This window comes from Perna viridis, chromosome 12 (assembly GCF_037379345.1).
Source record: "Perna viridis isolate PV_CMFRI_1.1 ecotype Kerala chromosome 12, ASM3737934v1, whole genome shotgun sequence".
NCBI lineage: Eukaryota > Metazoa > Mollusca > Bivalvia > Mytilida > Mytilidae > Perna > Perna viridis.
In genome coordinates, this window is record NC_142456.1 from 16,813,287 (window position 1) to 16,830,364 (window position 17,078).

At 32.7% G+C, this 17,078-nt stretch overlaps 1 protein-coding gene across 1 annotated transcript; it reads left to right on the top strand.

The window, feature by feature from the left end:
• Nucleotides 1–4,422: 4,422 nt before the first annotated feature.
• On the top strand, nucleotides 4,423–16,447 carry LOC148601484 (uncharacterized). Its single transcript, XM_088556462.1, has 2 exons — nucleotides 4,423–4,681; nucleotides 15,584–16,447. The coding sequence occupies exons 1-2, from the start codon at nucleotides 4,574–4,576 to the stop codon at nucleotides 15,995–15,997; spliced, it is 522 nt and encodes a 173-aa protein (XP_088412588.1). The 5' UTR covers nucleotides 4,423–4,573; the 3' UTR covers nucleotides 15,998–16,447.
• The last annotated feature ends 631 nt before the right edge of the window (nucleotides 16,448–17,078 follow it).

A 17,078-nucleotide genomic window follows, 5' to 3' on the forward strand; every position in this document is an offset into this window, starting at 1 on the left:
GTGTATTTCTGTCATTTGATTTAATCGTTTCTGTATCACGCGTACGGCTGCCAATATAGTATATAAATCTGCCCGTTACACGGCTAATGTTTTATTATTTATGATCTTGAACGTTGATCTATCTGCAGTTTAAACTATTGAGAGATTGTCCATTTAAAAATCAGGCAGATCCTATGATATAAGTAACGCTGTGAAAATTTTATCCCACCAATGTCTTATTCATGTGTAATGCCACACTCATTGTGATATCAGCGATGATATGGGTCTGCCTGTATCAACGTTGATGATTTCGATATATAGAAAAAATTTTCATTAACACTGACAAAATTGTGAACAAATCGAAGAATTCACTTTTCTTTTTAAAGACTCGTTAGTGCTTTCCATGTTATTTATTTCATTCTCATCTTTTCAGTTTACTACAAAACAATAGTTCTGAGAAAATATTAGCTTATGATCTACAATAGATGACAACAAAAATCTGTATAGGTTCCAACGTTCTTGATTTCAAACGTATGACTCCACTAGCTTATAGCTATACAAGATATGAAATAATTCACATGGCATGAACAATACCAATTATTACGATTCTAATGCTATTCTTATTGTACTGTACTAATTGATTTGCATAAAGAGGCAGAGTTAAGTACTTGGTGTTGCTGTGGTGTTATGCTTTGAAATATTGAATTAAACCCTGCGAAATATTGGTCTGGAAGAGTTAAATCAAAAGTGTTTAATCATATATCATTCAGGTTTTACGACCATAATAAGGTTGGGAATGGAACAGAGAATTACTAACATATTATACCGTTTGACAACTTTTTACAGGTTTCACTTGAGATAAAGGATACTACATATACTGTGAAGTCAGCCACATATCTTGACCTACACTTACAGATCTATGGTAAGAGAAAACTATTGACCATCCTTTACGTGATGACTTTTCATTCAAATTTTTGTCAACTCTCCTTTTATCTGTGGTAGCATCCCCTCAGCACCTGAGTATGGATTTTTCATATCACAACTCATACGTAATGCCACAGCTTGCTGTAACTGCTGTAGACTTTTTGTCTTTTTGAAAACATAAGCTTATGACCTACAATGGATGACAACAAAAATCTATATGTGTTCCTACGTTCTTGATTACAAACGTATGACTCCGCTAGCTTACAGCTATAATACCAGATATGAAATGATTCACATGGCATGAATACTACCCATTACAATTCTAAAACTATCCCTGTTGTACTGTAATAATTGATACAGCACAGCAGAAGTTACAGCAAGCTCTGGCATAACGTATGAGTTGTGATATGAAAACTCCTTAGGCAAGTGCTGAAGGGATGTTGCCACAGATGAAAGGAAAGTTGACAATTCTATTGAAAAGTCATCACGTCTGTCGTAAAGTTATAGAAATATGGTAAAATGGTTATTCCAAGGCATTTTCCACATCGCTTGGGTACTATCCCTTTACCCATATCACACCTTAAATACGTCTCGGACGTGGTATGGGAGTCTTATGATAATATCGAAGGGGATATGGAAAATGCCTTGTAATAACCTATAGATATAACAATGAAGCCAGGTTGTCCCTACGAATTCAGCGTATCATTAAGAAATAGATTCGATGTGACACAATAAGGATACTTTCTTCGTATAAATCAAAACATTTTATCGCTTTTTCATTGCGGGATAAAACAATATCATGGTATTGTTGACACCATGTAGCTTATATGTGCAATTAACATGATACTTCACTATGCATAATAGAATTAAATGCTGTATTTTTCGACAATATCCTAATAGTGTATATTTATATTTACTTAACATCGTAAATAATGCAAGAAGTGACGCACCATTAGATTAAGTATAATCTTGTTTTGACATTCATTAAAAAAAAGATCAGAGAAGAGAGCTTTCGAGGAGACAGTAAGGATGAACTGTCGACAAAAGTGTCTGTAAAAGAAGATAAATTAGATTGTGAAATATGTAGTGTGTAAAAATCTGATTATTTATGTCTATGTTGAATATCTTGATTTTGAAAGTATATACTTATTCTGTCCGAATCATTTGTTAGGAAAAAATAATTGTCAAAAATGGTATTAACTTTGTACATGTATGTTCCCATTAGTTGATTTACATGAATATCCAAAAACATATTTAGTGATATCATCTTTAGGAATCAGACAGAATGTGAATCATGATTGAAAATTAACTGACGCAAGTTATGTTTTATCATAAAACCTTATTCAAAATTTTACTTGAACTGTAGAAATGGCATTCTTGTCAGTAGTTCGAGTTCGAGATGTAAATTATACGAAATGCATAGCAGTTTCATCATCAAAGGTATATACACATGTAAGTCAATTCCCCTGTTGTTCTGTTGTAATTCTGAACTCACTTTTCTGCATCCTCCGCAAGTCTAAGACGAACAGACTGCCATATCATCATAAAACCTTAAACACTGTTTCTATATTGCCCATTGCCATCTTCGTGCGTTTTGCTGAGCATGATTCATTGTTATTTTTTTTTCAATTTTGTTTGATTCTTATATATTCCGTGCAGCCCTTAACTTAAGTATTGCTGAATCGGCTGTATTTGATATCATAGCTTTGAGTATGAAATACTTTAATAGGAGGATTTGTAATTTCATCCTATAAGGGTGAACGTTGAAATAGGCGTAGATAGGAATTCATGTTTCTCACTTCTTTAATATGCAATTTTGCAGAACACAACTGTTAGCACATTCTAAAATCGATCAAGTGGGAATTAAGCAAAACGGATATTCTCAAAATGAGAGACAAAAGTGATGGGAGGCATAACCGTATATTTTATTGCTATTTTGGGATACTAGAGTGGTAAGAAAATGCGCTTAAACTAATATATTAATAGGAAGGAAGGTGGTGCAGACTATTTTGACAACCTTGATTCCTCCGGAGCCTCATCAGGAAAATGACTTTTTCTCAGATTATTGAACAACTAAAATACGTCTAGAAATAGTTGTCATGGTACGCCAAAGATGTGATGTTTAGCTGGAAGGTTTAAGACTTGTTTTTGTATAAGGACAAATATTTAGAAAATGCATAAAAAGGTTAAGTTTAGAAGTAAGAGAGAATCGATTGATTTATATGAAATACATATTTAGAGGGTGACAGCGATGGGAAGTTACATATACATGCAACAGCATAATTGTCAAAGCCTTCTGTGGTGTTGTTGATACATAGTAAAAGTCAATTGATGACGTTGTTAATCTGACCATTTATTGCCTATGACGTAGGTAATAGGATTACGACCTTTGTATTAAGTAACAGTCTTTTAAAGAATCATGCAAATTCTGTAAAATGTGATACACCTAAAACAAGGCTACAAATTTTAATTTTTGTTATTAAGCGACTTTATAGGTTTATTTATGATGAAATGTATAATTATTCATGCCAATCTGTATGATCTTAGGAGATGGAAAATCCAATAGTTTCTATTATATTCAAGATTCATTTACAGAGTTATCTCCCTTAATTTTGAATTCTACAGTACATTGCATTTCTATACAATTTTTATCTTCTATGAACATGAGTTATATGAAAAAACACATTTTAATTTCTGTTTGCTATGACATTTTAAACAAAATGTCAAAAAAAGAAATATGTAGGCTTTCCAACTATGAATCACATTTTGCATGATTCTTATGTGGAGTGCTACTTTAATCAGTGCTATCTAAGCTTCTGTTATACGTTTCATTTAAATAATTATACTCAAATCTACAGTAAAACTATGGAAAAATCCACGAAAATAGCCTAATAAAAAAATCAGGAAGGAAAAAACTGAAGTAACAGCCAAATACCATTATCCTACATGTAATAGGATTGAAATAAAGTTTACCCATTTACAAGTTTGCCAGCAAACACAAATATACCATATAATGTATGTGTTCAACAGAAGAATGCGCTAGAATCAACAGCCAGTATTGAAACGTGTGAAATTCAGGATAGACATACAAGTACAGAAGTAGTCTGTGCATTTGTATTTAGACTAACGATCGATTATCTACCATTATTTTCCCCAGCTAATTCATGCAACAAATCACTAGCGTCTTCTTTTTTGTCAAAAACAAACAGAATCTAACTCTTTTTTTACAACTATAATATCAAATAATGTTGCTTTTTGAGACAGAAGTATCCGTATGAAATGTCCCAAAGAAGGCAATAATTCGCATTTTAATTCAATTCACGACTTCTATTTCTTTGTTTCAAGTTTTGTCAAAGAACGGGAAATTCAATTAGAAAAACACATGTAACAAGGAGAAGAAAAGGTTTCATGCCCACGTATCATTCTATCACTTTGTATATACAATAAATAGCAAATTGATAATAAATAAATCAATTTGACGCTATAAACAGCTTTCTATGCTTAGGCCAATGGCGAGGGCGGTATTAGAGAAACCGACGGTATAAAATCAAACAGATTCATTTCCGATTCCAATGACGATTCGCGGAACAAAAGCTGAGCCATGCCTGAGCGATTCTAAAATTATAATTGGACGTAGAAATTTTAAGGACTATATATACGTAAAATAATCATGATATGGATTTTGCCTGAACTGAGGGAGATGGCGAAGAAGTTCAATTTCATAGTAGCTATTTTCTTGATGTTTGGACTTGGGGATTTTGCTGTCTACGGAACCCAGGTAAAATGTTTTAGGCGATAAAGTCAGTATTTGTAATTGGTAGCGTTTATTATTACTTTTAGTATAAAACTGAACTTTTGTAAAGTGCATTATTTAAACGTTGGTTTCATGCAAACGCTATCCCAAAACTTTTCGAATTTAGTGTTAATATTTTGGGGCGTTGTTTCAATGGACGAAGCAAATCCGATGTGTTTGAGGGTCGATGCATCAAAAGTAGATGACTCATAATGTATGTTCAAAGTTACCTACAGGATTAACTAAATTATGAACAAGTCAAAGAGTTATTTCCCTTTTTTTATTTTGTAACTTATTTCACATTTATCATTTTAGTAAGTTACAAAATAAATCCATTTCTTAAAAAACCTCAAATGGATCGAAATGTTTTGAAAACTAAATTTAGCATGCCCCACCCGCTGCATGTGGTTACCATGGACATACTCTTTCCAGTGTCATCTTGAACGAGCTAAAGGTGTTATGTTAGTATCGCCATTAGTATTACTATAAATCAGGTTAAAAACTTTTATACGTGTATGACACTTTTCATTTCTATTTTATGTTGAAAATATATTTGATAAACTTTACACGTACACTAGTTCATTAATGTAACATTTTTTTCTCGATGTTTTTTTTATTTGCTTTTTCGGTGAAAATGCACTGCTTAAACAATGTTTGTTGAACTTCACAGTCGTTCAAGTTAGGATGCAATATACAATACACGCTTAAAATTCAAGGAGTCCCGTTTACAATAGAGTTTTCGTTTAGGTGTCAGTTTGATGTTAGTTTGAAAAGAGAGTTTACTGAACAATTTGCATGCATTCAGAATTTCTGCCTGCTTCAGGATTTTTTCCAATTCTTGAATAAATCTGATTTGTGGTATTTTGACTTTATAACCCCCCTTTAATTACTAACCACGTCATGATCAATTACATTTGTCCTCCTGACAATTATTTAGTTAATGAAATAAACGATAGCATCCTAATTTGGCATGTTTTATTCATAGGTAGAAATAAAATGCAAATTCCCCTAAATATATTTGTTAAGTTTTATTACCGAATTTATTTAATTATGTTGAAATAGAGGTTGAGCTTTTGATGTAACGGTTTCACTAGAGCTACATCAAGAAATTTCATTTTTCAAAGGTACCAAAAGAGTGTTGTCGTAATTTAAGTACCAGTCCATATAAAATTCAGACACTGCTTATGCTGGAGGTTATTCATCGTGTAGAAAAAAAAACCGATGAACAAACGATGCTTTTTTTGGGTCTAAATATCCTATAGTTTTATGCGACAAGAGTCCTTTCTGTATTAAAATAAATCTGTACTTTTGAGAATATCACAGTTTAAACCCACACTAAAATTAATTAAATCAAACCTAATAAAGAACGATAACTCTTGCAAAATGCTAATTTCATGTACAATCTACATTTTTTTCTCAAAAGCGCAACATCAAATGATAAATTAGAACTGGTTCTATGGTTAGTAACTGGGGGCTCTAAATAAAAAGTAAAAATAAATTCCGTGGGTTTTTGTCATGCATTAATCACTTCCTGTCTGATTTTTATATCTCTCCTCTCGCCCGTTTTTGTCATGCATGAGTCAGCTCCTGATTTTTTATATCTCTTCTCTCGCCAGTTTTTGTCATGCATGAATCACTTCCTGTCTGATTTTTATATCTCTCCTCTCGCCCGTTTTTGTCATGCACGAGTCAGCTCCTGATTTTTTATATCTCTTCTTTCGCCAGTTTTTGTCATGCATGAATCACCTCCTGTCTGATTTTTCATCTCTTCTCTCGCAAGGTTTTGACATGTATGAATCACCTCCTGTCTAATTTTTATATCTCTTCTCTCGCCAGTTTTTGTCATGCATGAATCAACTCCTGCCTGATTTTTATATCTCTTCTCTCGCCAGTTATTCATTTTTACTGTTTACAGACGATACCCCCTTTTTTTTTTTATTAAACTAACAAACAACAGTTTTCCAGTATTAATAAATGTTTAATCTTGTAAAATTGAGATTCATTACATCTAACTATAATATACCCTTGCTTACAAAAATAAACTAAATGGCATATATTTTTGTGTTCTAAACACACTCTCCTGATTTATTATCGGGTACACTCGTTGTGCTGAGTCACCGTACCATCTGCATGGGCCCGGTTTCATAAAAAAATTCAAATCGAGATTTTGCTCGAATCCTTGAGTTTTCCTCAAATTTTTTATTTCAAACATTCTAAGCGGTTTAAGTTAAAAAGGGATTCGAGGAAAATCTCAATTTAAGATTTTTATGAAACCGGTCCCAGTGGTTTTATTAAGAATGTTCCTCGAACAATGTAACATTTTTCAGTGCTGTATTTCTTCAACAGAATTGAATATCAAGTTTTCCTAATTAACTTCAAAAGGGATTTTTTATATTTCGGCCTCGAATTACTGACATCAAGTCCCTTGTTAAAAAGTTCTGACATTCCTTCTTGTTTTTGTCGTCAATTAAAGACTTTAAACCGCATTTTCGTACAAATAAATTGTGAAAATGCAAATCACTGATCGTGTGAATACATGCAAATTTGTAATAGAATGTCAAGTAAAACAACAAATCTGAATCCCCAACGACCTTACAAATTCATTAATAACATTGTAGGTGGATACCATACTCAGCCTTTTAGTGTTTATTCTCCATTTAGACGACCAGATGCGTGCAATGTCCTACCTTGAATATTTCCAACATGAACCATAATTACTTGATAAACCAAAACGTTTACTATTATGGGAAAAGTTACAGTAACTGTGATTTTATAAAACTCCATTCCATTTACAGAAGACGCTTTTTTTCTGTCTTTTTTTGTTTTTGTTTTTTGTTTTTCTTGTTTTTGTTTTTTTGTTCATTTCCCTTTGTATCTCTCTATGTTTGTCATGTAGTTTATTTATCTTTTAATTCCCATACTATACTTCTTTTCACATTTAAAAACGACTGTTTTAGGTCCTAATGTGATTTTCTTTTACACTTGCCGAATTCTCCATGGCGTTGTTTCGCGATATACTCTTTGTTTACATCTGACGTAAAAAGGGAAAGATGTTAATCCATTACATCAGTAATGCAGAGGGCTACCCAGTGTTTCTCGCAAATTCGACATCACGAGACCTTTAACTTTTAACATTTTTGCAATTTTTCAGATAGTTTTTGTGTGGAACGGAGTGGCCGCACATTAATGGACTCAAGATATTTTCACACGTGTTTTAACTGGCAATTATACACAAACGTAAATGAAACACAAGAACAAATGAATACGCATGTGACCATTGTTAAAATAATGAAAAACTGCACAAAATGTGTTATTTTTTTCAGCCTTTTTAACGGATTTTTCCAATCTCAACCAAGTTTGAAGTTCAAATTATTACCATAATCCAATCAAAACAAATATAAAACACATTAAAGAGCGGGAGAAATAACATAAATTTTTCTTTACGCAGACTTCGTGTTTTAGGCCAAATTTTGCCCTTACCGAACCAACTTCTTTCATATCATATATATTTATATAATATTTTGAAGATGAGCACCTCCTTATTCACATTTTGACCCAGAAAAACTGTGAAATCCCCAATATGAACCTATTGACATCTGAACAAAAACAAATATTAGCGCTCTACTTATAAACAAAGAAACAAAAAAAAAACTTAAACGGTGAAATTCTTCATCATTACAATAATTTGTAATACTTTGCGTACATTTTTGCTTTCTGAAAAGATTCAGATTGATCCTTTCTCATTCGTTGATATGTAATGAAACCTTACTTCCGTCGTATGGGAATATCATTCTTTTTTTATATACTACAAGGCCCATTTTTTAAAGATAGCATTTAATATGATCTTTTTTGTTTTAAGATAGAAATGACAAAAAGTAAATCATAACTATTAAGCCTTAATGTCATATTTAAAAGGTCATATAGATTTTTTGTCCTACCATTTCCGGTCATAATCATTCATATTTTGCAAGACATACCGTATTTCTCATCGTGCTGAATCAAGAATTTGTCATCATAACTAATGGCATCTTTCATACAAGATAAGACAATACTTCTCTCAATAATGAAATTTACATTTATGGTTTTATTATGGTTTAAAACTCATAATCTTCTGTATTGTTTTAACTCCTAGTTGAATCATCTCTCCGTGTCCGCGGCAGTTCGGGGGAGGGGGGGGGGCAGTTCCTGTTTGTATTGGAATTAATTAACATTAAACATAATGGAAGCATTAGGTTTAGCGTGCTATGTTAAGTCTGGACCATCACTGGTATATTCAACTTTCCGGATTTTTGCCTTGGTATTGCCATTAGACTTTCTCTCTTTTGCCTATTACTTTTTTTCAAAAATGGATCTTACAATTGGGCTTCTGGAACAGGGTTGTTTTGCTACAAGATTGAAGTATCACCAAAAAGTTTTATGGTCGTCATCATGAACTCGTGATTGTTTCAGTCTATCCATCTGCACCATGAAAACTGATTTGTTCAACGTCTCATAGTTTTCCTTTCCTCTTTTGTCTACCCTGGACTTTACTTTTTATGAGCAAATCGGCGGGTGTTTTTAGAATTTAAAGTAGAGAACGCTTAGCCAGTCTAGATTCCCTTGGTGTTTCTTTTACTTTTGGCAGAAATTTTGGTTCTTGTTTATTAGTTCGGTTGCTTTGTTATTATCCTCTGTTAAACATAATTTCAGATGCAATTACTTTTTAGCAAAAAAAAAAAAAAAAGCAAAGAGAGTAAAAAAAAAAAAAAATAATAAAAAAAAAAAATAAAATAAAGAAGCAAAATTAAAAAAAGGACTAAAAATAACTTTATTCAAATTTGTTACGTTTCCTATATTAAGATATATGTGTTTTGCAGACTCCTTTGCACAACTATTTCAGTTGCCTTTAAATAATATACAAACCCACGAAATGATATAAACCATACTAGGCTTCAAGACAAAAAATAAAAGTAACATTTGATAAAAGAGGATCTGTAAATTGTTACCTTTGACGCAATTGAGATTTATTATTTGTTTTCGGATAGGAACAATGACAACACTAATTAAATTTAGTCGCCTGCAGTCTTAATCGATCGATTAAGTCGCAGCTTAAAATGGCTATAATTTGTCTAACGTGTCAAAGATCGCTGAAAAAAAGCAACTAGGAGAGAAACATTGTGTCTTTCAGGGCTCGAGGCACTCGAAACAATTAAAACTTCATCAGCAGACCCCACCTTAACATGAATAAATCTGAGTTAGTTTCCTGTCATTAGTTATGAGTCATATACTACACTATTATAATTATAAAGCTTAAAAATCAGGAACGGCGGATGTAAACTTAGAATAAATCATATTGTACGAGTTCAATCACAAAAAGTAGTTGCGAAACGTTCAGAATCACCTTTGTAAATGAGTACTTTAGTTAGAATCTTCATGAATAACTATATCTCTTATAATAGACCCCTCGTGCCTCTTTTACTGAGCAGACTCAGTTGTTACTTCCGAGAGAAAACATGTAGGTGCAGAACTTTCCCGTAAAAATGCGAAAAACAGCGAAAAAAAACAGTGAAAACTGTTAAATTGTTTTTGGGAGAGTGTCACTTTTTTTCTCGTGGAAGTATACCAATTGAGCTCGAGCTTGCTAAGAAAATTAGTACAAAAGGGTATATTTTAAACTGATGATACAGAGATCAAATAATGGTCTTTTCAAATAGAGACAGCATTCCTGAGTAATATTTCATTGTCGGATCGATGGAGTTTTGACATGCATGTTTCTGATTTTTCCTATTTTGCCTGATTCTTACAAACATTTACATTTAAATTTTTAAGATCGTAAATCAAGGATAAATATCCAAGTCTAATTCTTGTAAGGCAAGGTATATCATGCCTTTGCGTTTCAATGGTTATTTTTTCAACGTACAGATTAAAGTCATCATGCTTTCCTGTTACCCTGCTTCACCATCATTCCTCTCCTTATGGTTTTATCCCCCCCATTCCCAAAACTATTGACATCTTTAATTTCAAGTTAATCTCATTAAATGGCTATTGTCGACCAATAACCAATACCGAACAACAAATGACAATAGTTACGAATTATTTTCTTTGAGTTAAAATTCATACTGGGATTAAAAAAGAAGGAAAACAGTGCCCCCAATATATAACATGGTCTTACAGACAGGATATATATTATTTGTGAGAAAGCCATACAGAAAAGAAATACGCAAAGTAGAAAAAGACGGAAAAAGAAAGTTGGTTAATTATGATATTTTGTAGCAGAAAGAAGAAGACAAACCCAAAGGGTCAATTGAAAGGTCATCGATGTCGAACAAAATGCATTCAACGGTTTTAACAGACGATGAACAATTTGCAATTCAAATAGCACATTCAGAAAACGAACAACACGAACTGACCCCTATATAGCAGGTGCATTAAGTTTTGGAACTGTAATGACATGCCGTATTACATAACTATTAGTCCTTTACATTTATGCATACACACCACATTTATGTTCTTTCCGAAGCTGTGTGCACAACTCTCCTCCTTTAAAGTTCTCATCCGTGCTTGGGACACGGCGGAGTTGTCATAATGGACATAATACTTGTAACAAAGGACCTTGAATACACTATCTACTAACTATACATTCAAGTTTTCTATATGAAGTCAATGCAACTCAATTATAGTGACAAGTTAATAAGTTTCTACTTGATTAGAAATATATTGGAATTCATTATCTTCATTTTGTCTTGTTTTATACGTAAATTAATGCCATTTCAGCGAGGGTTTGATAATAATGTGTCTCGAGGCTTCTGTATTGTCTCGGTATGCTATTCATAAACTGCATGGATTTAAAGAAGTTTGTGTGGTAAGACTGTTGATATCTGCAATATAAATGATAGTTATAAAAGAGATATAAAGCAAATTAAAATCCCAACTCTTATTTTGCAAAAGAAGGGTCATGCATGTAGCTTATTTACGACCAAATGTCTGCCCGATTCGGTCATAGACCTAGTAAGTCACGACACAACAACGTAATTGTGGGTCTTAATGGCCACAATGTACGAGCAGTCGCCATTCAATTAATTCATACATGTAACACTTTATTCATATTAACATAAACATGGTGCATTCCAACAAAATCATACGATCTATTTCAGAAAACAACTACTTCACGGCGCCATTAATAAACCTTTGACTGTGAACGCAAAACAATGCAATAGCAAAATAATCATCGTAAGTGTAAATGCTTTTGACAGGAATATAACCCACATGTAAAATAAAAGTCATGATCAGTTCTCGTTTAAGGATACGATCGTCTGAATATAGCTGAAATATTGCTGCTCGGACGTTAAACCCCAACAAACAAACAAACGTTTAAGGATACGACCATTTATGAAGGCGAAGCTGATAATTATGAACATGGTAGAGATGTAAAATATAATTATCTTTTATTATAAATTTTTTGGTCACCAACTAAAAGCCAAACAAATACAATTAAACTTCTACATGTCACCACACGGTCTTCAATGACGAGCAATACCCATACCATAAAGCAAGCTGTAAAAATGGCCCCAAAATAAATGAAGTGTAACTATTCATAAATAACGAAAATCGACCTAATCTAAAAAAATAAAGAAAAAAACGTGAAAGGAATAATAGTGATAATAATAATAATAATAAAACAATAACCAATGTCTCCTTGGTTTGGATAGACAAGTAAAGTATATGGCTCTTAACCTTCCCCGCTAAACTAGAAGATTGGTGTGAAAATACAAGAATAAAACGAACTATAAAACCTATTGAGTTCAGATTTAACTCTTGAGACTGATACAGAATACAAACACTTCAACAAAAAAAAAAAAAAAAAAAAAAAAAAAAAAAAAAAAGGCTGTATCCACCTCAAAAGAGTACACGCTTTTACTGTCAGCTCATGTAAAATCCCAAAGCCATTGATAAACAGGCCTTGTCCCCCCCCCAAAAAAAAAGAAAAATCAAATCAATAAATTGTCAAGTTATGATGATAATAATTCTGTATTGGACCGGAAATCATGGAACTCTCGACGCTCACATTTTCATATTCTGGTTCCTGAAACTGCATTTTATCGCAGGTTCTTGCTACAATGTACTAGCCATACTCTGTCACGATATACAATTTATTTAAATATTGCGAGTATCAGTCTAAAATGGCAATAACTCGACACAGCGGAAACCTCTATGATTCAACTTGAAGTTAATAAAAATTGTACATATACTTTGGTACCTAGCGAAGTCGCGAATTGCTTATATTTTCTTTGCATGTTTACATGTTAGAATTGTAAAAAGTCAGCACTCATAACTTGTGATACTATTTGATGTTGGCCTTCATCATGAAAATTTCATTGCTTCATTCCTTTTGTCAAAGTGTTATAGCTTTCGATTCTGTTCCATGACTAATGAGCGTATTGGAAGACAGGGACATATACAAAAACTTTTTAGATTGGCTAATTCGAATTGCATTTACGTTTATGACGACCTCTCCTATATGAAAAGAAGTACAAATGCTTCCGTCTATCTATAAAGGTCATGTGTGTTTTCAGCACATTAACCGGGATTTTAGAAGTAGGTACTTGGTATATTTACATTGTCCGAAACACGTGATAAGTTTATCTTCATTTTTTGTTCCTGTTTAAAAATACTATCTCAGAGTGCCTTTAATATCCATGAGTTCCATTTAAGTAAACATAGTTGTTCATTTTTTTCGTCCCTGTAACTCTCTATAGTAAGAGAAAATAAATTCATTCATTCACTCATTCATTCTTTTCAGCGTTTGTATTCAATGAGAGAAAACAGGAAAAGAATAAATGAAATAAGTTTTTAGAAAGGCACAAATGAACAAGTTTAAGGAAGGAACTTTTAAAAACAGATCTTAAGTTTAAGAAAGGAACTTAAAAAAAAGAACTAATAAAATTCCATATATAATTTATGGTCTGCACAAATATCTTTACCAATGTAATGAAATTGCAGAATTCCTCTGTTTGAAAGTGTTCAGTCGTGAACATCAGATGCTTGACATACGCTTGAAATTATTCTTCATTTTATTATGTTACAAAAATCTAATTTCATAAGTTTTTCTTGAAAGGTAATTAGCCACTCCACAGTTCATAAATCTCAATTAGAGTAATCGTAGATTTTAATTACAGTCTTCTAAGTGTCAAGATCTTAGATTAACCCGTAATATTGCAATATATTTCAAAGAACAATACCGTTTGAAGAAAAAAGAAAAGACAGCTTCTTTCATTTTGGGGAGGAGTGTAGTAGTACGAGATACAATTACTCACTGATGCCATGATGATTACGTTTATTGAATTCCGTGGAAGTGGAAACACTGCAATAGTTATTACGGAAATTATTGTATTAAGGAACATTGTTTCTTTTCAGACCAGATTTCAGTTCGGAACTCGCGGGTTTTATTGTCTTTTTTGGGGTGTCAATTAATTTTGCTAAGTAATTTGTTTTTGAGATAAATTATTATAGATAAATGCATTAATGGGTTTTCTTTGTACTTTAAGCTAATTCTTTGGTGCAATTTTTTTGTTTTAAGTAATTAGAATATAAAAAAAGTATAGTGTGCGAGTAATCCATGCACAGAGTTGAAGTTGCTACATATGTGACTTTGCTGAAACCATTGGTTTCGTATTTATTCAACTATGTCAACGTCGACGCCAGGTTAACATATGCGTTGTTTTGGACAAGTTTGTTTTAAAGTAAACCACAAGAATTGCTATATACGTTTAAAAAAATAAAACTTAATATCATAGTAAATGCTATGAAGCAAAGTACCGAAGGACAAGTTAAACACAAACATCAAAACTACAGATGAGATTAGTTCTAACCTCTCATACAACTGTCCAAGGACTGCCAAAAGAACAGCTTTTTCGACAGATTTAGAACAGTTCTAGAACCAGCTCTTCTGTGACTGATCTAGCAGTAGGGCCGGCTCTGATAGAAGTGTCAGATTGGCTGGGCTCTTGTAGCAGAACTCTCAGAAAAGCTGGCTCTAGAACTGTTCTATGACTCTTTAGAACGATGTTAGAGCCGGTTCCTCTGACAGTTCCCCTGAGAGGTTAGAACTGATCGTATCTGTACTAAAACAAGGAGATGTTGGGTGTTCCTGTTTGATGTACATTTCCTGGAAATGGACGCTCCTTGTCATCTCAAAATGACTTACGTAGGACGAATAAAACCAATGTCGTGTTTGATAAAGAGTTTAATCTAAAACTTTCCTCTTCCGTGGATTTCGCTGTAAAAGGTAAAAAAGATACTGATTTGGCTATGTCTATAATGTCTACATTCTAGCTTGTTTTGAAAGATGAGATAAAGATCGTCAAATCTACGATTATTGAATGAATGATTATTACATTTTTTTTCGGTTTATAAAGAAATATAACCGTCATTCTTTATCATTTAATTATAGTACCTAAATTCAACAAGCAAATTATTAAAAAAGTTTGATGACGTCACAGTAATTACAAAATTTGGTCTATGAGATGATAAACGAAATTTTTGATCCAATCAGAAACGTGTTTACTCCTGAAATTAAATTATTTAGTGATACAACATTATTTAGATACCAAAGGCTGAAGTAAAAGAATTTGAATCGCTAATTTGCGATTACATTGTTTGAGTAATGTTTGGATGAGGTCTGCCTTTTCGGCAAGTTGAAAATGGTGGGGATGCAAACAAAAATGATTTGCAATAATTTGCAATATTTGTGCGCATTTTATGGGTGAGTAGTTGCCTGTAGCAGTATACTTGTACTCAGATTTGATTTTATCACTTCAGTTTCTAATTAAATTTCTAGATATTCATGTTAGTCTATGCTGGTATAAAGACTTTAATTTACTAACATCTTTAATATATTTCTGCTTTCAGGACAACCATTTAAGCTGCGAAGCCGACGACGATACATATCTTTGCTACAATACAGCAACGAATAAATTCTACAAAATCCCACGGGACAACATTGATCAGCTGTTGATTGATTCAGTCATTGAAACCGGAAATGATATAATTTCTGATGAGGCTCCAACAGTGGAAGAATCAGACTCCGTAGACAATTTCAATGATGAAAGTCTCGGTTTGATACCGACAAAATCTAGACAGAGTAGATTGGGATTACCAATTTTCAAAAGATTTGACGGGCCCGTGTTTTGGCCACGAGTAAACAAGCGATTTAGCGGAAGACGGAAATATTACAGTTTTTATTGGCCTTTCACTATATCAAGAAAAAGGCCTTTTGACTCAATTTCTTATAGGGGTTCGTTTACGGGATTTGGAAAGAAATGATCAGTTATCACTTTTCTTTACTTTTTGTCTTTCTAATATCTAATTTCAAAAATCGTAGGGTGAGGATATTACGTCGACTCATATATATATATATATTGTTACTTCTGCTTATATCATTTTAAGTATACACTGATGTAAAATAATTTGTGACGGGCTAAGTACTTTATTCAGGTGGATAATTTACAGACCCGATTGAGTTTTTTTTTAACGACAATCGTGCATAAAAGGGGGATGTATTTAATATGTTGCATACGAAATAGAGTAAAATTGTTTATGATACAACTGCCCAAATATACCAAAATATATATCTGTACGAAAAAAAAAACGACTTTATTTTAATAAACTGCAAAAAAAAAACACACAAATTTTGATCAAAGTCATGAAATGATAGCAACTTCTAATATTCTTTATTTATTTTCCTTATCACACAAATAAAATATTCGTTTAGTGTTTACGAGTTTTTGTCATACTATGATTTAAAAGAGTAATCAAGGGAACCAATATTCTAATGAAAATCAAGGGACAAAGACCAGACATACAAAACAGACACACACAACAAAGAACATAAAATAACTAAAAAAATACATATAAAGTAACAAAAGCAAAATTAGGAACTCGTATTCCACTAAAAATGGGAGCATGGATCGGTGCATCGGTAAGGGAAACGTCCTCTGCTTTTCTAGATACAATCACCGATTTGCTCATAAAATGTCAACATCAGGATAGATGAAAGAGGAAAGTAAAACTATAACATGTTTTCATGGTACAGATGGATACATTGTAGTTCATGTTGACGACGACAAAGCTTATCTAGAGATACTTTAACCTTGTAGCATCATAAACTTGTGTCAGAAGCCTAATTGTACGAAGTCTTGCGCGATACAAAATGTCTATGTAGTTATGGTAAGCTCTGGTATAATGTATGTGTTGTGATATGAAAACTCCACACGTAAGTACTGACGGGTTGTTGCCACAGATGAAAGGAAAATTGCAGATACGGAATGAAAAGTCATGGCGTTTGTTGTATAGTTTGGTCAATAGTTTTACCAGCGATCTTTAAGTGTAGTTAAAGATAAGTGGC